Genomic DNA, 17,047 nt, shown 5'->3' on the forward strand with positions numbered 1-17,047 from the left:
TACCAAGAACAACAATTGCATAAGATAAAGCTCTTATTTCCATATCCTAGAGTTCCTTTTATTTAGTCTCATCCTATATCACCTTATGTATCTAGGTCTTACAACAACTAATTTCTTGTCATTGAAATCATGGTAATAGTATCACCCACACACTGCTGAATTCCTGGAAAACTAGATTATTAATCCGGTAAGGTTGAGGTTCATGTGTGTTGGCTGTTCTGTTTCACTACTTAGTAGCCTGTTTGATACATAGTAAAGTGTTCATGAAAAACCTGTGAACTATATGGAAAAATAGAAAGTGTTGACTGGTGAAACAATAACTTTTAGCATCTAGCATTTCACAAGCTAAAATTCAACTCTGGGATCTAAGGCCAACCTCCATATACTCCCTTCTCTCTCCTTCAGGTAGGTGGAGCAATAATCCTAGTTGATAAAGGACTTGAAAAAGACCTGCAACAGTGAGCAGTCAGTGATCCAGAAGCCTCTGTACCATGAGTTACACCAGACTCCTGGATAGTATCTCTGGGCTCCTCCAAGTGGCCTCCCTGCTTGGCCTGCTTCTGCTGCTGTTCAAGGCTGCCCAGTTCTACCACCATAGGCAGTGGCTACTCAAAGTCCTCCAGCAGTTTCCATGCCCACCCTTACACTGGCTCTTTGGGCACAAGTATGAGGTAAGAAGTTGATGAACAGGGGAGGGGGGAAGGTTAGAGCTATATTACCTAATTACCAACTCTATAGGTCAAAACTTCTTTTGACTTTTAATATTATTAGCATTTGTTTGTTTGGAGAAATGAAGGGATCAAACCCAGAGCTGCATGCATGCCAGTTAAGTGTTGTCTCACTGAGCTAATCTTCATTCCTTTAGGACAAAACTACCTTAGTGACTATAGAACAAGCTTGAGGCCTCTGAGGAAAATCAAATTTTACCTCTCAGCCTGAACACCTCCCTAAATTGGCTACGTAGAAATAATCTAATCAGGCCAAAAGACCTGGAGCAAGATGGCACCAAAACAATAGGGACCCAGCCTAGCTCTCTCCCACAGAAATAATAAAATCACGAGAACCAATGTTTGGTCATGAAAATAGTTATAGTGCTAACTTCCAGATTATTTGTTGATTTCAACATGTGTCGTTTTTATTTGGTGTCATTGGTGCTAGTTGAGCGTGAATCTTCTTTTTATTTTTTGAAAAGTTAAAAATTCCATAATTTTATATTCCTTTTACCACTGCCACAATTTACAGGGCAAGATATCTCTGATGTAATGAAAAGAAAAAGAAAAGACAAAGCCACAACAGATAAAAGACCTCAGGAACGTGCATCTAATTGACACTATATTGCATTAACCAATAGCTGCACTTTTTGCAAACTGTGGCTGTGACAGTCCTGAATAAGAAGGGTTTCCTGTTTAAGCTGCAGTAACTTTTCTGACTGTGACTCATCGTTCCTTCTGTGGCAGATTTTTACAGTCCCTGTAATGCATTTGGAATGACTGTCTCAAAGTAACCTGTAGCTTTCCTGACAACTCCTGGCTCCCTCTCCTGCTAAGAACTGTAGCCCCTTTTCTGTTGTTTTTAAAACCTTTTGCTACCATATCCATCACTTCTACTTCCAGATCCATAATCACCACCATATGGACTGCTAGAGCTTCTTCCACCTAAACTGCCCCCTTCATGGGTTCATAATTAGATTTCTGTTGTCTACTGGAATTATTTTCCCCACCACCACACTTACCACCACCAAAATTTCCTCCAACGTAACCATCGCGTCCTCCTCCTCCACCACCTTGGTTTCCATAACCTGGTCCACCACCACCATAGCCTCCTCTATTGTAAGCAGGCCATAGCTGCCACAATCACCTCCAAATCCATTGTATCTACTGTCATCTCCTCCATAACTAGTATAGATCTTCTTTTCTTTCCTTTCCTTCCCTTTTTTTTAAAAAAAAATTTGGCACTGGCACTTAAACTTGCTTAGCTTTTTTTTTAAACTCAACCACATGAGCTATAACTCCTCTTCCAGCTTTTTGATGGCTAGATAAGAATCCCATGAACTTTTATGCCCAGGTTGGCTACAAACTCTGATCCTTAGATCTTAATATCTTGCTTTGCTAGGATTATGGGCATGAGCCACCAATGCCCATCTGAAGATTTTATTCGGGTAGAAGTTGACATAAAGAACCACTAAAGTATTTATTCTGCAGTGATGTTTTCATTCTGCTAATGACCATCAAATAATCTCTAGAATCAGTATGTATATAATTTCTATTTCCATAAACAATGTTAATAATGGTGCTAAATTACTTCTTAACGTTGTTGGCTAGTATCAATTGCAGCCCAATAACTTTTATAATACCGAGATGTTTCAGTTATTCAAAACCTCTACCAGGCCGGTGCAGTGGCTCACACCTGTCAAGCTAGCTACTCAGGAGGCTGAGATCTGAGGATCACAATTCAAAGCCAGTCCGGGCACTAAAGTCCATGAAACTCTTATTTTCAATTAACTACCAGAAAACTGGAAAGTGGTGCTGTGGCTCAAGGGATAGAGTGGTAGCCTTGAGCTGAAGAGCTCAAGGACAATGCCCAGGACCAAAGTTCAATCCCCACGGGGACCACCCCCCTACACACAAAACTCTACCATTGGGTAAATTAGAAATAAGAATGCCACACATAATTGGGTTGAGCCATTGGCAATACACAGGCAGCAGATTGTCTTGGGCACAAAGCAGTCTAAAAGAAAGAATTCTACAGTGCTGAACAATGTCCCTAGATTCCTTCAGGAATCTAGCTAAGAGGTCACAGACTGGTCAGTCTCTGCAATGAATCTAAGGAGAAAGGAAGCTTCAGTGATGTAAGAGATGAGGAACCAGTTAGCCTCTTTAAGGAATTATAATAGAATCACTCTCAGTTCAGGTAAGGATTGACTATCTCATACACAACTCAAGCTCTTTCCTACTAGAACATAAGCTTGATGACAGCAAAGGCCTTACTTCTTCACTAGCTCTCCAGAGGGAATTCATGCAAAGTGAGTGTTCAGTAAATAGTCATAAATGAATCTATTTGTTCCATTCTGTATATTCACTCATTGACCTTGGCACACTTCTGCTTAGTGTACACTTCTTTTAGATTTCTATTATCCCAATGGGTGGATTCTAAAAGCCCCTGCCATCCCATCCATACATGATCAGGAGGCCATACTCTTAAAGTCGAATCCTCAGACTCAACACATCACATCAACAGGTCCACCAGTATCTTGGTTATCTATCAATGCCGGAAAGGCAAGAATGGTCTGGCCACCCTGCAACACTGAGTGGAAGGAGAACAGAGTGGTTGTTTGTTGCTTCATAGATGTATCACCAGCTTTAACAACAATGTCTGGTGCGCAGTGACTATTTGCTAGGTGGAGGAATGTGTTGATGTGCATGAGAAAGGATTCAGGGGTCCACAGTTCATAGTCCTTAGTTTAGTCCCTGTACACCCTGACTATGCCATAATCTTTTGTTCTTTTCACTACTTGCCCTTGCTCAAGATTGTCCTTTCAGGAAGAGCTTTGCTCGGTCTCCCCATAAATACTCATTAATTCCCTCCTGGTATTTCTTATTTCTTTGGGGGATGAAAGGCAGGATGTTGTATGCTGTGCTCTAAGAATTGACCCAGAAATGATAAATGTCAAGATTTAAAGTTTTCCAGTGCTGGGTAAAAGATTAGAACATCTGATTGAAATGTTAAGAACAAAGACAAGGAAGCTGTGAGGACTCAGCAAGGTTGAGTTTAATCTAATCCCATGGACGTGACCCTGAACTCTGCTTTCCTCATTCTTCAGTAAGATACGTCATAATTACTCCCTGAGTACGGCACACCAAAACACAACAGACAGTCTCAAGAGCAATAGAAATGTAGTCCCACAGTGTGGAGATCAGAATTCCCAAGTTATGGTATTGATAGGGCTCATAACTTCTGCATAATCTAAAAGAGGTATCTGCTGTCCAAATACCTCTTTTAAATTGAACAGCATCCAATATCTGCTCCATGTGTGTATCACTGTATTCAAAATGCTTCCTTTCATAAGGGCAGTATCATATTAGATCTAGGTATACCTTGATACCTTCAGTTTAGATTGCTTACCTCCACAAACCTATATCCAAATAATATTACATACTGAACACAAGCACATAAATTTGGAAAGTACACCATTTACCCATACCTTTAATTAGGTCGGTTAAAAAATTTTGTGCATCATCCAGCTCTGAACACTGATCATGCAAGGCTTGATCCAGTGCTACAGGAAAGATTCTTAGAGCTACAGGAAAGATTCGTCTCTAAGCAAGGTCCAACAATGTAAAAGAACCTTAGTTTGTCAAGTTTTGTGGAGATAGCAAAACTTTGGATTATAATCCAGGTCCTCATGAACAATGTGACTCTGTGATTTCTGTGAACAGATCTAATATGAGATCTCCCTCGTGCAGCCATCACTTCAAGAACTAGACTTTGTTTATAAAGGTATCATTGGCCTTCTTTTCCTTTGGTGACAGTTCCAAAACGATCAGGAACTGCAGCAACTGATGAAGTTGGTAGAGAAATACCCGCGTGCCTGTCCTCGCTGGCTATGGGGCAGTCAGGTTATGGTTTTGATCTATGATCCTGACTACGTGAAGGTGATATTGGGGAGATCAGGTGAGAATTAACTCTGTTCCAACAGCAGTAGCTCTTCTCTCTTGAGTACATGCTCTAAAACCTGCAAAACTTCAGAAGAAAGGTCAAATTAACATATCTACATGTGAAAATATGTAAACCTTCTCATTTCTATCTCTTCCCTAGCCCACAACCTTACTGTGAACTAAATGTCTTAAGTTCTGTGTGGGCTTGAATTGATTTTCTTCCCTCTCTCCCTCCCTCCCTTCCTTTCTCCCTCCCTCCTTTCCTACCTCCTTCCCTCCCTCCATCCCTATTGAGGTGTTTTGTTTTGTAAAGTTGCCCACATCTGTAAGAAAATCACCATCTACATTGACTTGTTATTGAGACTTCTAATTGTAGGCTATTTTTGGTAATGGGATAACTAGGTCACCACTAACTGTAGAAAAACAGCTGCTTACAGGTTGTCTTACGTTGTATATGCCAGTTTCCTTTAAAGCCTTTTCTTTTCTTTCAGACCCCAAATCTTTGGATACTTACAGATTCCTAGCTCCCTGGCTTGGTACGTACACCTAAATGTGGTCACTCCTCTTGGCAAGATATATTTTGGGGGCTTATAGAGAGCAAGAATTGATGGACTGCTGCTGTCAAGACACATCCCTGGCCTTCTTCTTTTCTTTTAGCCAGACCCACACCTCTTCATCACATTAGCATAATGAGGCTCAGTGACTTCCACAGATACGCTGAGTTATCTCCATATAATGTCAACCTGACATTGACAAGTTTGACCACTCTCAAGTCTGATGGCTCTTATAATTACGTCACTTGTATGAGTCCAACAGGGAAATTCACATTCTTGAAAACGCAAATCTAATGTGTCCAAGAAATTCTCTTTTGTGATTATCTTCTCCCCAATTTCTTTATCCCCCCAATTTTCTCTCCGGTTATGCTACCCACACATTCATACAACAACCATCTCTGGCCCAGGCTATGGTTTGCTCCTACTGAATGGGCAGACATGGTTCGAGCACCGGCGGATGTTGACCCCAGCTTTCCACTATGACATCCTGAAGTCCTACATGAGAATCATGGTGAACTCTGTCCAGCTGATGCTGGTGAGTTTGTCTTTCTCTATCATGTCCAAATACCCAATCAGAGCCCACAGGCAAATTTGATTCCCTAACACAGAAGCTGCTATGAAATAAGACTGTTAGGCCACTAGAGTGATGCTACTAGGATCCCCAAAGGTAACAAGACTCAGGGATTAGAATGGATCATAACAACACAGTTTCCACATTGTCAAAGGCAAAGAGCGTCGTAGCTGACATATGCCTAAATCTGTTCCAGAGTGTTCAAAGGGTGTAGTTGATCCTGCCAGATATCAGAAGTACATGTCCCTCACTGGCCAAGTCAATGGTAGCATCAGTATGGGGGGGGATTTGAAAGATGTCACTCAATAAGCCCCAGGTTCTAGGCCTTCTTCAATGATGTGAGTACTCACACAGTGAGATACACTCCTAATCTACATTCTCAATCAGCAATGCCATCACCATCCATCAAGATTACTTTTGTGTGTGTGTGTGTGTGTCTGTCTTGGGGCTTGATCTCTGGGCCTGGGTGCTGTTCCTGAGCTCTTCAGCAAGGCTATCACTCTACCACTTGAGCCACAGCACCATTTCTGATTTTCTGGTGGTTAACTGGAGATGAGTCTCACGGCTTTGAACCATTATCCGCAGATCTCAGCCTCCTGAGTAGCTAGGGGTTCAGGCGTGAGCCACTGGTACCTGACTTGTTTATTTCTTTTTAGCAACGCAAGCTTACTCAGAGTTGGGACCTCCAATGATGCTCCCTTTGAAGTCTCATTCTGGCTCTGCAAGCTTTATATTACTTTGAAATTAAAACAAAAAAACCCCAAAACGTTTTCCTCCCCTGCAATTTGGTGCTTCCTGCCCTCGTATCCTAGCTCAGACCTCAGTAAAACATATGACCGGCTCTTTGTTCTAAAATAATATTTTCTGACTTAGCAAAGACAATTCTTCTAATTTCCCCCAAGTTCATACCAATGACAACTATGAAATATCATGTTTAATTTTTAAAAAACAAGTTTGTGAGGAAACCTATATCCCTTTACAAATACTTTAGGGCCATAATTTGTTGGGATATGTCTACTTTGTAAAGACATCCTGTTAGAATGTGTAGAGGCATGGAAGCAAGCTGAACTTTGGCCATGTGGAGGCAGTGAATGGTCAATGTCCCTCTCTCACCACAGGACAAATGGGAGAAGCTCAGCAGCCAAGACTCCTCTCTAGAGATCTTCCAACATATCTCCTTGATGGCCCTGGACACCATCATGAAGTGTGCCTTCAGCTATGAGGGCAGTGTCCAGTTGGATGGGTCAGTGATATCGCTAAAATTACTGGGTCCTAAAATTACTAAGGGGTGGGCACTCACCTGAAATGAATCAGTTTGGATGCTCACCTCCAAAGAGAAAAGATGCGATTTTGATCCCAGACTTAAATGAAGCTGTAATTCCAGACGAGACAGACCACTGAGTCCTAGCACAGGTAGAAACTTCACTGCTCATGCCATTGTCTAAAGAACCAGTGGACTGTAAGATAAAACTAATATGTGTCTCGGTGATTTGTGTCCCTACCACAAAGAGAATCTCCACCCTGAATTCACTCTGTCTATGTCAGGCCCTCCCCTCCCCTCACCTGTCCATCTGTTTGCCTTCTGTCCCCCAGGAATTCCCAGTCCTACATTCAGGCTGTTGAAGATCTGAAAAACCTGACATTTTCCCGTGTGAGAAATATGTTTCATCAGAATGACATCATCTATAGTCTGAGCTCTGAAGGCCGCCGGGCCAGTCGCGCTGCCCAGATTGCCCATGAGCATACAGGTTCTCTTTGTGTATTCTGTCTCCTTTCTGTACGGGGTGCAGGCAAAATGAACTAGCTGTGATCTCATCTCCAGAGGCAGTCACTCTGATGCCCCTGAGGACTTGGAACATAATCATGCAAGGTACTTCCTTAGTGCAAATGTTGGGCCTTGCAGATGTTGCTATGAAATTGGTGCTGTTGTGTGAGACCCATTCCAGCAGCTCAAACAGTTTCTGTTGCCTGTGTTTTGGAGGGAATTCCTGACTTGAATCAAATGGTGCCATACTCTAAACCTTACCCCCTCATACTCTGAGTTCTTACAGGGTACCCAGAATGGGGCAAGAAGTACATAGGATTTTCTGTGGTTTGCTATAGCATTTGGCAATGTCTATTAACCATTGTCCTGGGTCAGATCGAGTGATCAAGATGAGGAAGACTCAGTTACAGGATGAGGCGGAGTTAGAGAAGATCAAGAAGAAGAGGCACTTGGATTTTTTGGATATCCTTCTGTTTGCCAAAGTAGGTTTATGTGGCAGAGGTCTAAGGCTTTGCCCAGAAGTGCAGAGTGAGGCAAAACCTGTGTGTTTTTTTTTTTTTACCCCCACTGTGACTTCTCACAGAAGGAGGATGGGAGCCGCTTGTCTGATGAAGACTTGCATGCTGAAGTAGATACTTTCATGTTTGAGGGCCATGACACCACAGCCAGTGGCTTTTCCTGGATCTTGTATGCTCTGGCTACAAACCCCCAGCACCAGCAGAGGTGCAGGGAAGAGGTGCAGAGCCTCCTGAGGGATGGCACCTCCATCACCTGGTAAGTGAGTCCACAAGTAGGAACATACTACCTCTTTGGTAAAGGGAGCCTCTGCTATTTCCAGGCCATGCCTGTCCTTCAGAATGAGCTTTGTTTCAGGGACCACTTGGACCAGATGCCCTATACCACTATGTGCATTAAGGAGGCCCTGAGACTCTATCCACCAGTTCCAGTGGTGGGAAGACAGCTGAGCAAACCTCTCACTTTCCCTGATGGCCGCTCCCTACCCAAAGGTATTAATATCTTTGACTCACTCCCCTAAACCCTTCCAATAGATAAGAGTGGGGGATTTTTTTGGCACGCAGCAAAGACAAGAGAGGATGGAAAACCCATGTATATTTCAGCAGTTCTGAATAACCTTCAGTCCATTTTCTTTGTCAGTAAATTAGTACCTGTTCGTTCCCCTTTAACGTCTAAGGAAATTTTCATTTCGTTATGTTGGCATAAATCATTTTGAAGATGGCTTCAATTCTATTATTCATTGGAATAAAATCATATGGTTCTTTAATACTCCACAGTTAATATCAATCACCTTTGGAGTCTATGATCTTGTGGTTACACTTCCCCCGATTTGAATTACAGGATATTCCAGCTTCTAATACGCTGAGCTTTTATTTCTGACTAAAACATTATAGCACACACAGACCACTTCTCTCTTCATTGTATACCCTTTTAATAAAAAAAAACAAAGCAGTACAGTCTTTTTATTAGACAGGGTGTGTAGATAACTCCACTGTGACACATGCAAAAGACAATCAGTTGACCTAATGGTGACTTGTCAGCATCCAAGGTGGGGATATTAAGGAGATCTGGTTCTTTTATTTTCTCAAGTGGAGGTAAATGAAGGAGATCAGAAGTTATACGTTAGATGTAGTGTTGTCTATAAGAAGTCTTGGTTTGATGGCACAGGGAAGCTGATGGCCAGATCTGAGTGTTCTGTTATGGTGGACAGACACCATTCTCTCACCTGCTATTGGATCTAGTCCCTGCCTTGTAACACCCTAGCTTTGTGACCACAGAAGTGTCATTCAATACCTCTGATGCCATCCTTAAAAGATGAAGGTATGAGTACCTTTCTGGGAAGGTAATTATGAGCGATAAGTAAATTAATAATCTTCTCAATGCTCAATGTGGTGATGATCAATGGAGCCAATGATTTTATGAGTGCATAGTGCCACCTTGTTGAAAGATCAAAAACACTATGGGCATAACTAGTCTTCTCTCTGTCTCCTTACCTGCCTCACAGGTATCAAAGTCTCGCTCATGTTTTATGGTCTTCACCATAATCCGAAGGTGTGGCCAAACCCAGAGGTATGAGAATCCTGCAAAGTAGGGGGAGAAGATCTCTGAGGACTGACACCTCCTTGACTCCCACCTGCAGTGTTATTGCCCCTCATGCACTACAAAGAAAGTTGATCTCTTTCTGTCCTGGCCCTTGTGCTTTCTTACAGGTGTTTGATCCTTTTCGGTTTGCACCTGGTTCTGACAGGCATAGCCACTCATTCCTGCCCTTCTCCGGAGGAGCTAGGTGAGGCATCTTTTGCTGTTTAATGGAGTAGGGGAAAAAAGGAGTCTCTGGGCACATACCCAGTGTTTGGAATTTTCTACATTGTTTGGTGGGGAAGAAGCCTGATGGGGACAGGTCTATCCTTGAAAAGAAGGTGGTATTTCTGAGCATATCCAAGGAAGGTGGACCTACTTCCCTCCCCAAAGGGCACCCAAATACTACTAAAGTTGGTTTTTTTTATGCTTCAGTACCTTCTGATGGTTCCTTCATTTTAGGAGTAGGATGGTAGAAATTAGATTTCCTCATGGAAATTTAATCTCAGGCATGTGCTTTTGGCTGCCAGATTGCTTCAATGGTGCACTCCTCTCTTTCTACACATTCTCAACCCGGCTCACCACCTTTTCTGCTTGTTATCTAGTCCCAGAACCATTGCAGGAAGTGGTTGGTTGTCTGCGTTTGTTTTCTTGATATCTGACACATTCCCACTGTTCAGTAGGAGATCTGAGAGGTTGTTGTTAGCCCCTCTGTTGTAAGGGAAATCTCAATCATGAGGAAACAGAGAAGACACATTTCAAGGAGTAGAATTGGGAGTCTGCAGGTAGACCATTGTGACAAAGACCTGCAGTCCCTCCTTCCCCCTCCCCCTGCATAGAGCCTGCACCAACTTTGTTTTTGCGAGTCATGGGGCTTGAACTCTGGGACTGGGCGCTGTTCCTGAGCTCTTTAGCTCAAGGCTACTACCCTCTCCCTTGACTCAGAGCCCTACTTCCCATTTTCTAGTGATTAATTGGAGATAAGAGTCTCAAATTCCTTAGTGCCTGGGCTGGCTTTGAACTACCATCTTCAGATCTCAGCCTCCTGAGTAGCTAGGATTACAGGGAGCCACCCACCTGGCCCATACCAAACTTTTAAAGATAAGAACCATGTTTTGGTGTTGACAAAGGCCCAACGTAAACAAAGACACTAGGAACAGGGCTCCCCAGGGCTAAACAACATGCATTCACATACCCTCTCCGGGTCTAAACAAGAGGACACACACACACACACACATCCTGTAAACAAAGTCCCCCTTGCTCTACAACTCAAAGGATGACTTGTATCATCTGTAGGGCTTTGAAACTGGGTGAAAAGCCCTCATCACTCAGCTAGGTGCCAGGATATCTATAAGAACAAGGCAGCATTATCTAAACCTGGTCTCCATACTTCACCTGCAAGAAAGATTTACCGCAGTGCATAGCACTTCACTTGAAGTCTCTTCTAATTCTGTTTTAGACCCTATGTTAAGCTTCCTATTCCTTTTACAAGTTTTCCTTTGTCAAAATTGTGCAGATGAAACATCTGTATATCTTGAAATGGCGCTGGGAATTTGTTTCAATTGGCTGATGACCACTAATCAACCTTAAAATGTATGCAAATGAGAAAAGTATGCTCCCTCTAAGGAAGATCTCATTATTTTTACTTGAAAGATAACATTGACGTCCCTAACGAGTCCAATTTAAACTGAGTGAAGCAGCTATAAACAAACAATTGTAAAAGATCTGCTGTAATAATCCACAAAGGCTCAAGGAATTGCCATAAACCTTGTAATAGTAGTAGGAACCCTGATTGTTAGAATCATGCTTATGTGAATTCTCCTAGGGCTGAATATTTCTCTCCAAATAGGCTTTAAGCAAATTGTTCATCCATTAATTGGACTTCCAGTATTTGGATTATCCTAGAGCTAAGTACTTCCTTCTAGGTATTGGCTGTAAAGCTTGCATTAGGAATAATAAAGTTAGAAAAATGACTGGACAAACTTAATATTTACTTTCTATGCATTCCAATATGGTGGGGAGTTTTGTTTGTTCATTGGACTCAGCGCCTGGGCGTTGTCCCTTTGCTTTATCACTCAAAGCTGGCGATCCATCATTTGAGCCACATCTCCACTTTAAGCCATTTAATCGGGGATAAGATTCTCACATTCAGGACATGAGAGAGGGTATCAATATTTGTGAAGTAATGTACCTTCTATCTGATGAATGTAATGTAACTCTTCTATTAATTACAATAAAAAATATATGAAAAAAAAGATTCTCACATTCAGGCTGGCTTTGAACCACAATCCTCAGATCTCAGCCTCTTGAGTAGGTAGGACCACAGGCCTGAGTCACCAGCATCCAGATTTTTAACTTACTTATTCCAAGTACAAAAATTTAAAAGTTTTGTTCTCCTTGAAAAGTCCTGTGCTAGGGTATGAGAAACAGAGATGTGTAAGAGTTCCCCTGGAAGAGAAAATTTTTTTTAAATTTTTTTTATTTTTATAGAATCAGATGCATACACTTGAGACCAACATCAACCTTTCTCTTTCCTTCACTCTGTCAGTCACTCATTGAGCTGCTGTGGGACATTCTGTGTTCCTGATACTGTCTCAGTCCTTGGACTGTGGAGGGTCCTTGAATAAAGAACCTCCTTGAATATCTGGAAAGAAAAGGACCATTAGTAAAGAAATAGAAAGCCAGCTAATCAGTAGCCCTGAGCTGGTAGGATTTGCAGGGAGTGATGACAACAGCAACTTCAGCATGATCAGAGGTGGTAAGTGGGACTATGAAAGTAAGATGTAATTCATGTGGATGCATCTGCACACTGTCCTACCTAATGGAGGGCCTTGAGTGTCACAGGGAGTGGTAGGGTCATAGAGACCAATGAAATCCAGAAGAAGAACTGAACAGAGCAAGCAAAGACATTTCTGGATTTAAATTCTAAAGCTTCATGTTTATGTCCATGGACTGTGGATTACATGTGGAGTTTGACCAGTCAATGGGGTGGGGGAGCGGGGGGAGTGGGGCTTCAGTGGAGATCTCCAGCTCAGTATGTTTTCTAGGTGTCAACACTTTGATACCTGGCTTCTTTCTCATAATCAAAGATCTTTTTTGGTCCTAGATGGTAATCACTCCTTGTATAACCCAGACAAGTAATTTCCATATTAGAGAACCAGAGACTCTTAATGGAGTAGTTAAACATTAAGTCTTAAAATGATAAACATCAACTTCTGTCCTGTGAAGTGTTGTAACATATTTAAACAGAGACTTCATATTTGAGAACAGCAATATGGATCAATCTAGCTCTGAAAGAATGCACATTTTTGTCAAAAGTCAAAAAGGAATAAACCACAAAAGGGTGATCAAATACAGTGGTGATGCTCACTAGACATTATATTGAAAAGGAACTATACAACCTGGGGGATGGTGGGGGAAGGAAAAACTGGATTAAAATGTAGGAAGAGGAATGTTCAAAAGGAAATATACTCTGCTAAGGCTTTTTTAATTCTAAAGCTATTTTTCATCTTAAAGCCTTTAAGAGAATAGTTCTACTTAATAATATTTTCTCACTATGGAAATAATGCATTTTTCTATGGATAGAACTGGGATTCATAGATGTGTGGCAAATTTTTAGCAACTGAAAGCTGTGCATGGAGCTTCTTTTCAGTCATTCCATCTTACCTTCACCTCCACAACAGAGTGCTGGCTGCTTAAAGCAGCCCATATGAACTTTTGTTGTAAATGGTTTTGACTTGGGAGCCTTGACTTCCGTTTCCTACTTCTTCTGGGAAGTATCATTTGCCTTGTGCTCCAAGATAATTGACCACCATTTAGTTATTAAAAGTTATTAAGTTATTAGGAGCAGACAAAATACCATTGGACAGAAATGGATAAAGTTCCGTGGAAGTTTATGGGATGTATTCTGGGTTTTCTGTGGCCCACCTCTTTCCTTATTAGTGGTACAAAGAATGACTGGATGTAAATTGTAGAGAAAAACTCTGCCACTCTCATGCTACCTGCTGAAAAGTTCAAATGTTATAAGATCACAATTATTAGTAGTATTCTACAATAATCCTAATGCTAGAAGATCAGTGCTTAAGTTGTACTGTTTCTTTTTCTCTTAACACTTCAATAAGGTAGTTATTATTATTTCTACTTACAATGACAAAACTAAAACATAACAAAGTTAACTTATTCAACCTCATTGGTGGGACAGGAATTCAGGAATTAAAATTTTTATTTAGTTTGTATAATACATTAATTCTTTCTTATTGTTTCTTGCAATTTCTGAATGTTACTGTTGCATAACATTCAGATACTTATTCATATGTGGATGGGTCTTAGGTTAGCTGTGTCTCTGGGCTGTTATTAATAATGCTGCTTTGAACATTATTTGTACATTATTATAAAATGCAATATTACTTCCCTTCAACTTGACATTCAGGCAGCTTTGCACAAATTGCCTGTCATACTGATCTACAACACATATATATATATACATATATATAAACTTATATATGTATATAACTGTGTTGAATATTAACATATGCAGTATAGTTGTGATTATTTATATTCTTGAAGTTTGCAAATCATCCTTGATGAGATGGTTCTAGGATTATAAAATATAAATTCTGTAACTGTAACCCCTCTATACATTACCCCGACAATAAAAAATAAAATAACTTATAAATTCTTACTATAAGATTGTCACTTTTGCTTATTTCATCAATATTGCCAATAGGAGTGTCTGAAAACAAAAATTTAAATAAAAATAATATGTTGCAAAAAAGAAATGTACTTATCTGACTTATATAACTGTAACCCCTCTGTATGTCATCTTTACAATAATAATTTTAAATAATGTATAAACCAAGACCTGAGGGCCCTGACTGCTCAGACACAGGCTAGGGCTCTCAGGGACCAATGCCTGCCCAGGATAGAATGGAACCTCAGGCACCTCTCATTTTGTTTTCTCTGCCTGGCCTAGGAATTGCATTGGGAAACAATTTGTCATGAATGAGCTGAAGGTGGCTGTGGCCCTGACCTTGCTCCGCTTTGAGTTGCTGCCAGATCCCACCAGAATTCCAGTCCTCATCACACGAATTGTACTCAAGTCCACCAATGGGATTCACTTGTATCTCCGGAAGCTTCAACAATCCTAGTTGGAAAAAGGAGTCTCTGAGGACCTCATGCTTACGTTTTTGCCTTCCTGTCACCTGCTCCTATCCTTGACTGTCTATACAAATTTTACCTTCTCTCTGCCCACATTCCCTTCTTTGTATCTATCTGCTATGGTATTTCTATCCTAATATTTGTCCTTTTTTCCCCTCTTACCTTCCTTCAGCATCCCCACTCTCTCTTTTTTTTTTTTTGCCAGTCCTGGGCGTGAGCTCAGGGCCTGGGCACTGTCCTTGGACTTTCTCAAGGGTAGAGCTCTACCACTTGAGCCTCAGCACCACTTCTGGCTTTTTCTATGTATGTGGTACCGAGGAATCGAACCCAGGTCTTCATGCATGCTAGGCAAGCACTCTACCACTAGGCCAAACTCCCAGCCTACCTTTCTTCTTAATTGCCTCCATTTTAGAATATCCACATTGTTTCTGATCACTTGCCTACCCTCTAGCCTGCCTGCCTCCTGTCTTCTCTTTGCACTATTTTCCTGTGCCTATGTGATCTTCCTGTTTTGCTGAAATAAACTACCACCACTTTGATGGTTTTAAACAATACACCTGTAAAATCTCACAGTTCTGGAGATTAGAGATTGATAATGGTTTTCCTTGGGTAAAAAATAATTGTCAGGGCTGGGAATTTGGCCTAGTAGTAGAGTGGTTGCCTAGCATGTATGAAGCCCTGGCTTCTATTCCTTGGTATCACATACACAGAGAAAGCTGAAAGTGGTGTTGTGACTTAAGTGGTAGACTGCTAGTCTTGAGCTGAGGAGCTAAGGGACAGTGGCCAGGCCCAGAGTTCAAGCCCCACTACCAAAAATAAATAAATAAATAGATAGATAGATAGATGATAGATAGATAGATAAATAAATAATTCTCAGAAGAATCCTTTTCTTCTATTTCTGGAGGTTTGTTTCAAGTGCTCCCTGTGAATGGATTTGGTATACCTAGAATATCAAGGACCATCTCTTGTACTTGAAATCCACTGATCATACACATTATCTATATCTACAAATCTTCACAGCAGACTTAGACTGAGATTTAGTTGAATAATGGGATAATTGAGTAATTGAGTAATTCACCAAAGCCATACTGAATGGTAATCCTTGTCCACTTGGCATGCATACACTATCATAAATAGACTTAATCTGCAAATAGTTTTCTGTATACCCAAATCAGGTTATTTGAAATCTTTAAAGTGTGTGTGTGTGTGTGTGTGTGTGTGTGTGTGTGTGTGTGTGTATAAAATCAGGTGTAGTGGCTCATGCTTGTCATCCCAGTTATGTGTGAGGCTGAGATAAGGAAGATTGTGAATCAGTTTGGGCCTGCTGAGGCAAAGAAAAATCAAGAACCTGAGGCTGGAGACACGTGTCTGTCATTTCATCTGTGGCAGGAAGTATGCTAGGCATGAGGCTGGGCTACAAGGAAGATAGACAGTGCAAAGAAGGTTATGGATATAGCTCAGTGGTAGAGCTAGGTAGAGCTAGTAGTTGCCCAGAAAGAACAAACCCTGAGTTTAAACCCAAGTATCATCAAAAAAAATTTATAACAAAGCCACACTTCTGCAGAAGGGTAAAGCCAGGTAGTCTTTGAGGATAGGAGACACAGCTGGAAAGGGGACATTCTCAGTGACCTCAAGGACATGATGTGAGACAGGAAGTGGCACTGCCAGATAAGAGAGAGAAAGAGAAACTCAGCAGGTGAAAGTAGCAGATGTCTCTGCATCTACTGAACCCTGTTCTACCTGATGGGCTTTGAAAGAGTCAGAGTGAAGGTGGGACTGTCTCCAAAGACATACAGGAGAGGAAATGGAAGATGGCAAGTATAGACATTTCCTGAGAATTGGAAAGCCACATATGCCAGTGAGCTGGGAGAAGAGGGCCTGGAGCCTGACCACTGAGTGGGAAGCAGATGGGCTGCAGCTTGAAGATCCCTGATGACACATAGATTCATATATAAAGAGCCAAGGAGGACTGGGAGTTCGGCCTAGTGGTAGAGTGCTTGCCTAGCATGCATTACAGATCAGGGTTCGATTCCTTGGTACCACATACATAGCAAAAAGCCAGAAATGGTGTTGTGGCTCAAGTGGTAGAGCTCTAGCTTTGAGAAAGTCCAAGGACAGTGCTCGGGCCCTGAGCTCAAGCCCAGGACTGGCAAAAACAAAAGTAGCAAATTTTGGAAACATAAAACTCTTCCAGGAGATACCTTGATTACCTCTGAGACTAAGACGCACCCTTTGCCAGGGTGATTTTCCA

General features: G+C 41.5%; 1 protein-coding gene across 2 annotated transcripts; it reads left to right on the forward strand.

Moving 5' to 3' along the window:
• Nucleotides 1–432: 432 nt before the first annotated feature.
• Nucleotides 433–15,635, forward strand: LOC150061873 (cytochrome P450 4A6-like). Of its 2 annotated transcripts, XM_090334904.1 has the most exons (12): nucleotides 434–671; nucleotides 4,530–4,671; nucleotides 5,147–5,191; nucleotides 5,617–5,744; nucleotides 6,899–7,023; nucleotides 7,374–7,528; nucleotides 7,921–8,027; nucleotides 8,129–8,319; nucleotides 8,419–8,552; nucleotides 9,566–9,630; nucleotides 9,771–9,847; nucleotides 14,612–15,635. In XM_090334904.1, exons 1-12 carry the CDS (start codon nucleotides 492–494, stop codon nucleotides 14,784–14,786), a joined length of 1,524 nt encoding a protein of 507 aa, XP_090191030.1. In that variant the 5' UTR covers nucleotides 434–491; the 3' UTR covers nucleotides 14,787–15,635. The 2 variants fall into 2 exon arrangements, with proteins under 2 accessions (XP_090191031.1, XP_090191030.1); XM_090334905.1 differs by lacking the exon at nucleotides 14,612–15,635 and having other exon boundaries at nucleotides 433–671; nucleotides 9,771–9,851.
• The last annotated feature ends 1,412 nt before the right edge of the window (nucleotides 15,636–17,047 follow it).

Source organism: Megascapheus bottae, chromosome 6, assembly GCF_031878675.1.
Source record: "Megascapheus bottae isolate mThoBot1 chromosome 6, mThoBot2.hap1, whole genome shotgun sequence".
Lineage (NCBI taxonomy): Eukaryota > Metazoa > Chordata > Mammalia > Rodentia > Geomyidae > Megascapheus > Megascapheus bottae.

Coding starts and splice junctions, on each gene's coding strand:
- LOC150061873 (XM_090334904.1), top strand. CDS start 492: ATGAGTTACACCAGACTCCTGGATAGTATCTCTGGGCTCCTCCAAGTG. Junction 7,024..7,373: donor GGCAGTGTCCAGTTGGATGG/GTCAGTGATATC, acceptor TCTGTCCCCCAG/GAATTCCCAGTCCTACATTC. Junction 9,631..9,770: donor AGGTGTGGCCAAACCCAGAG/GTATGAGAATCC, acceptor GCTTTCTTACAG/GTGTTTGATCCTTTTCGGTT.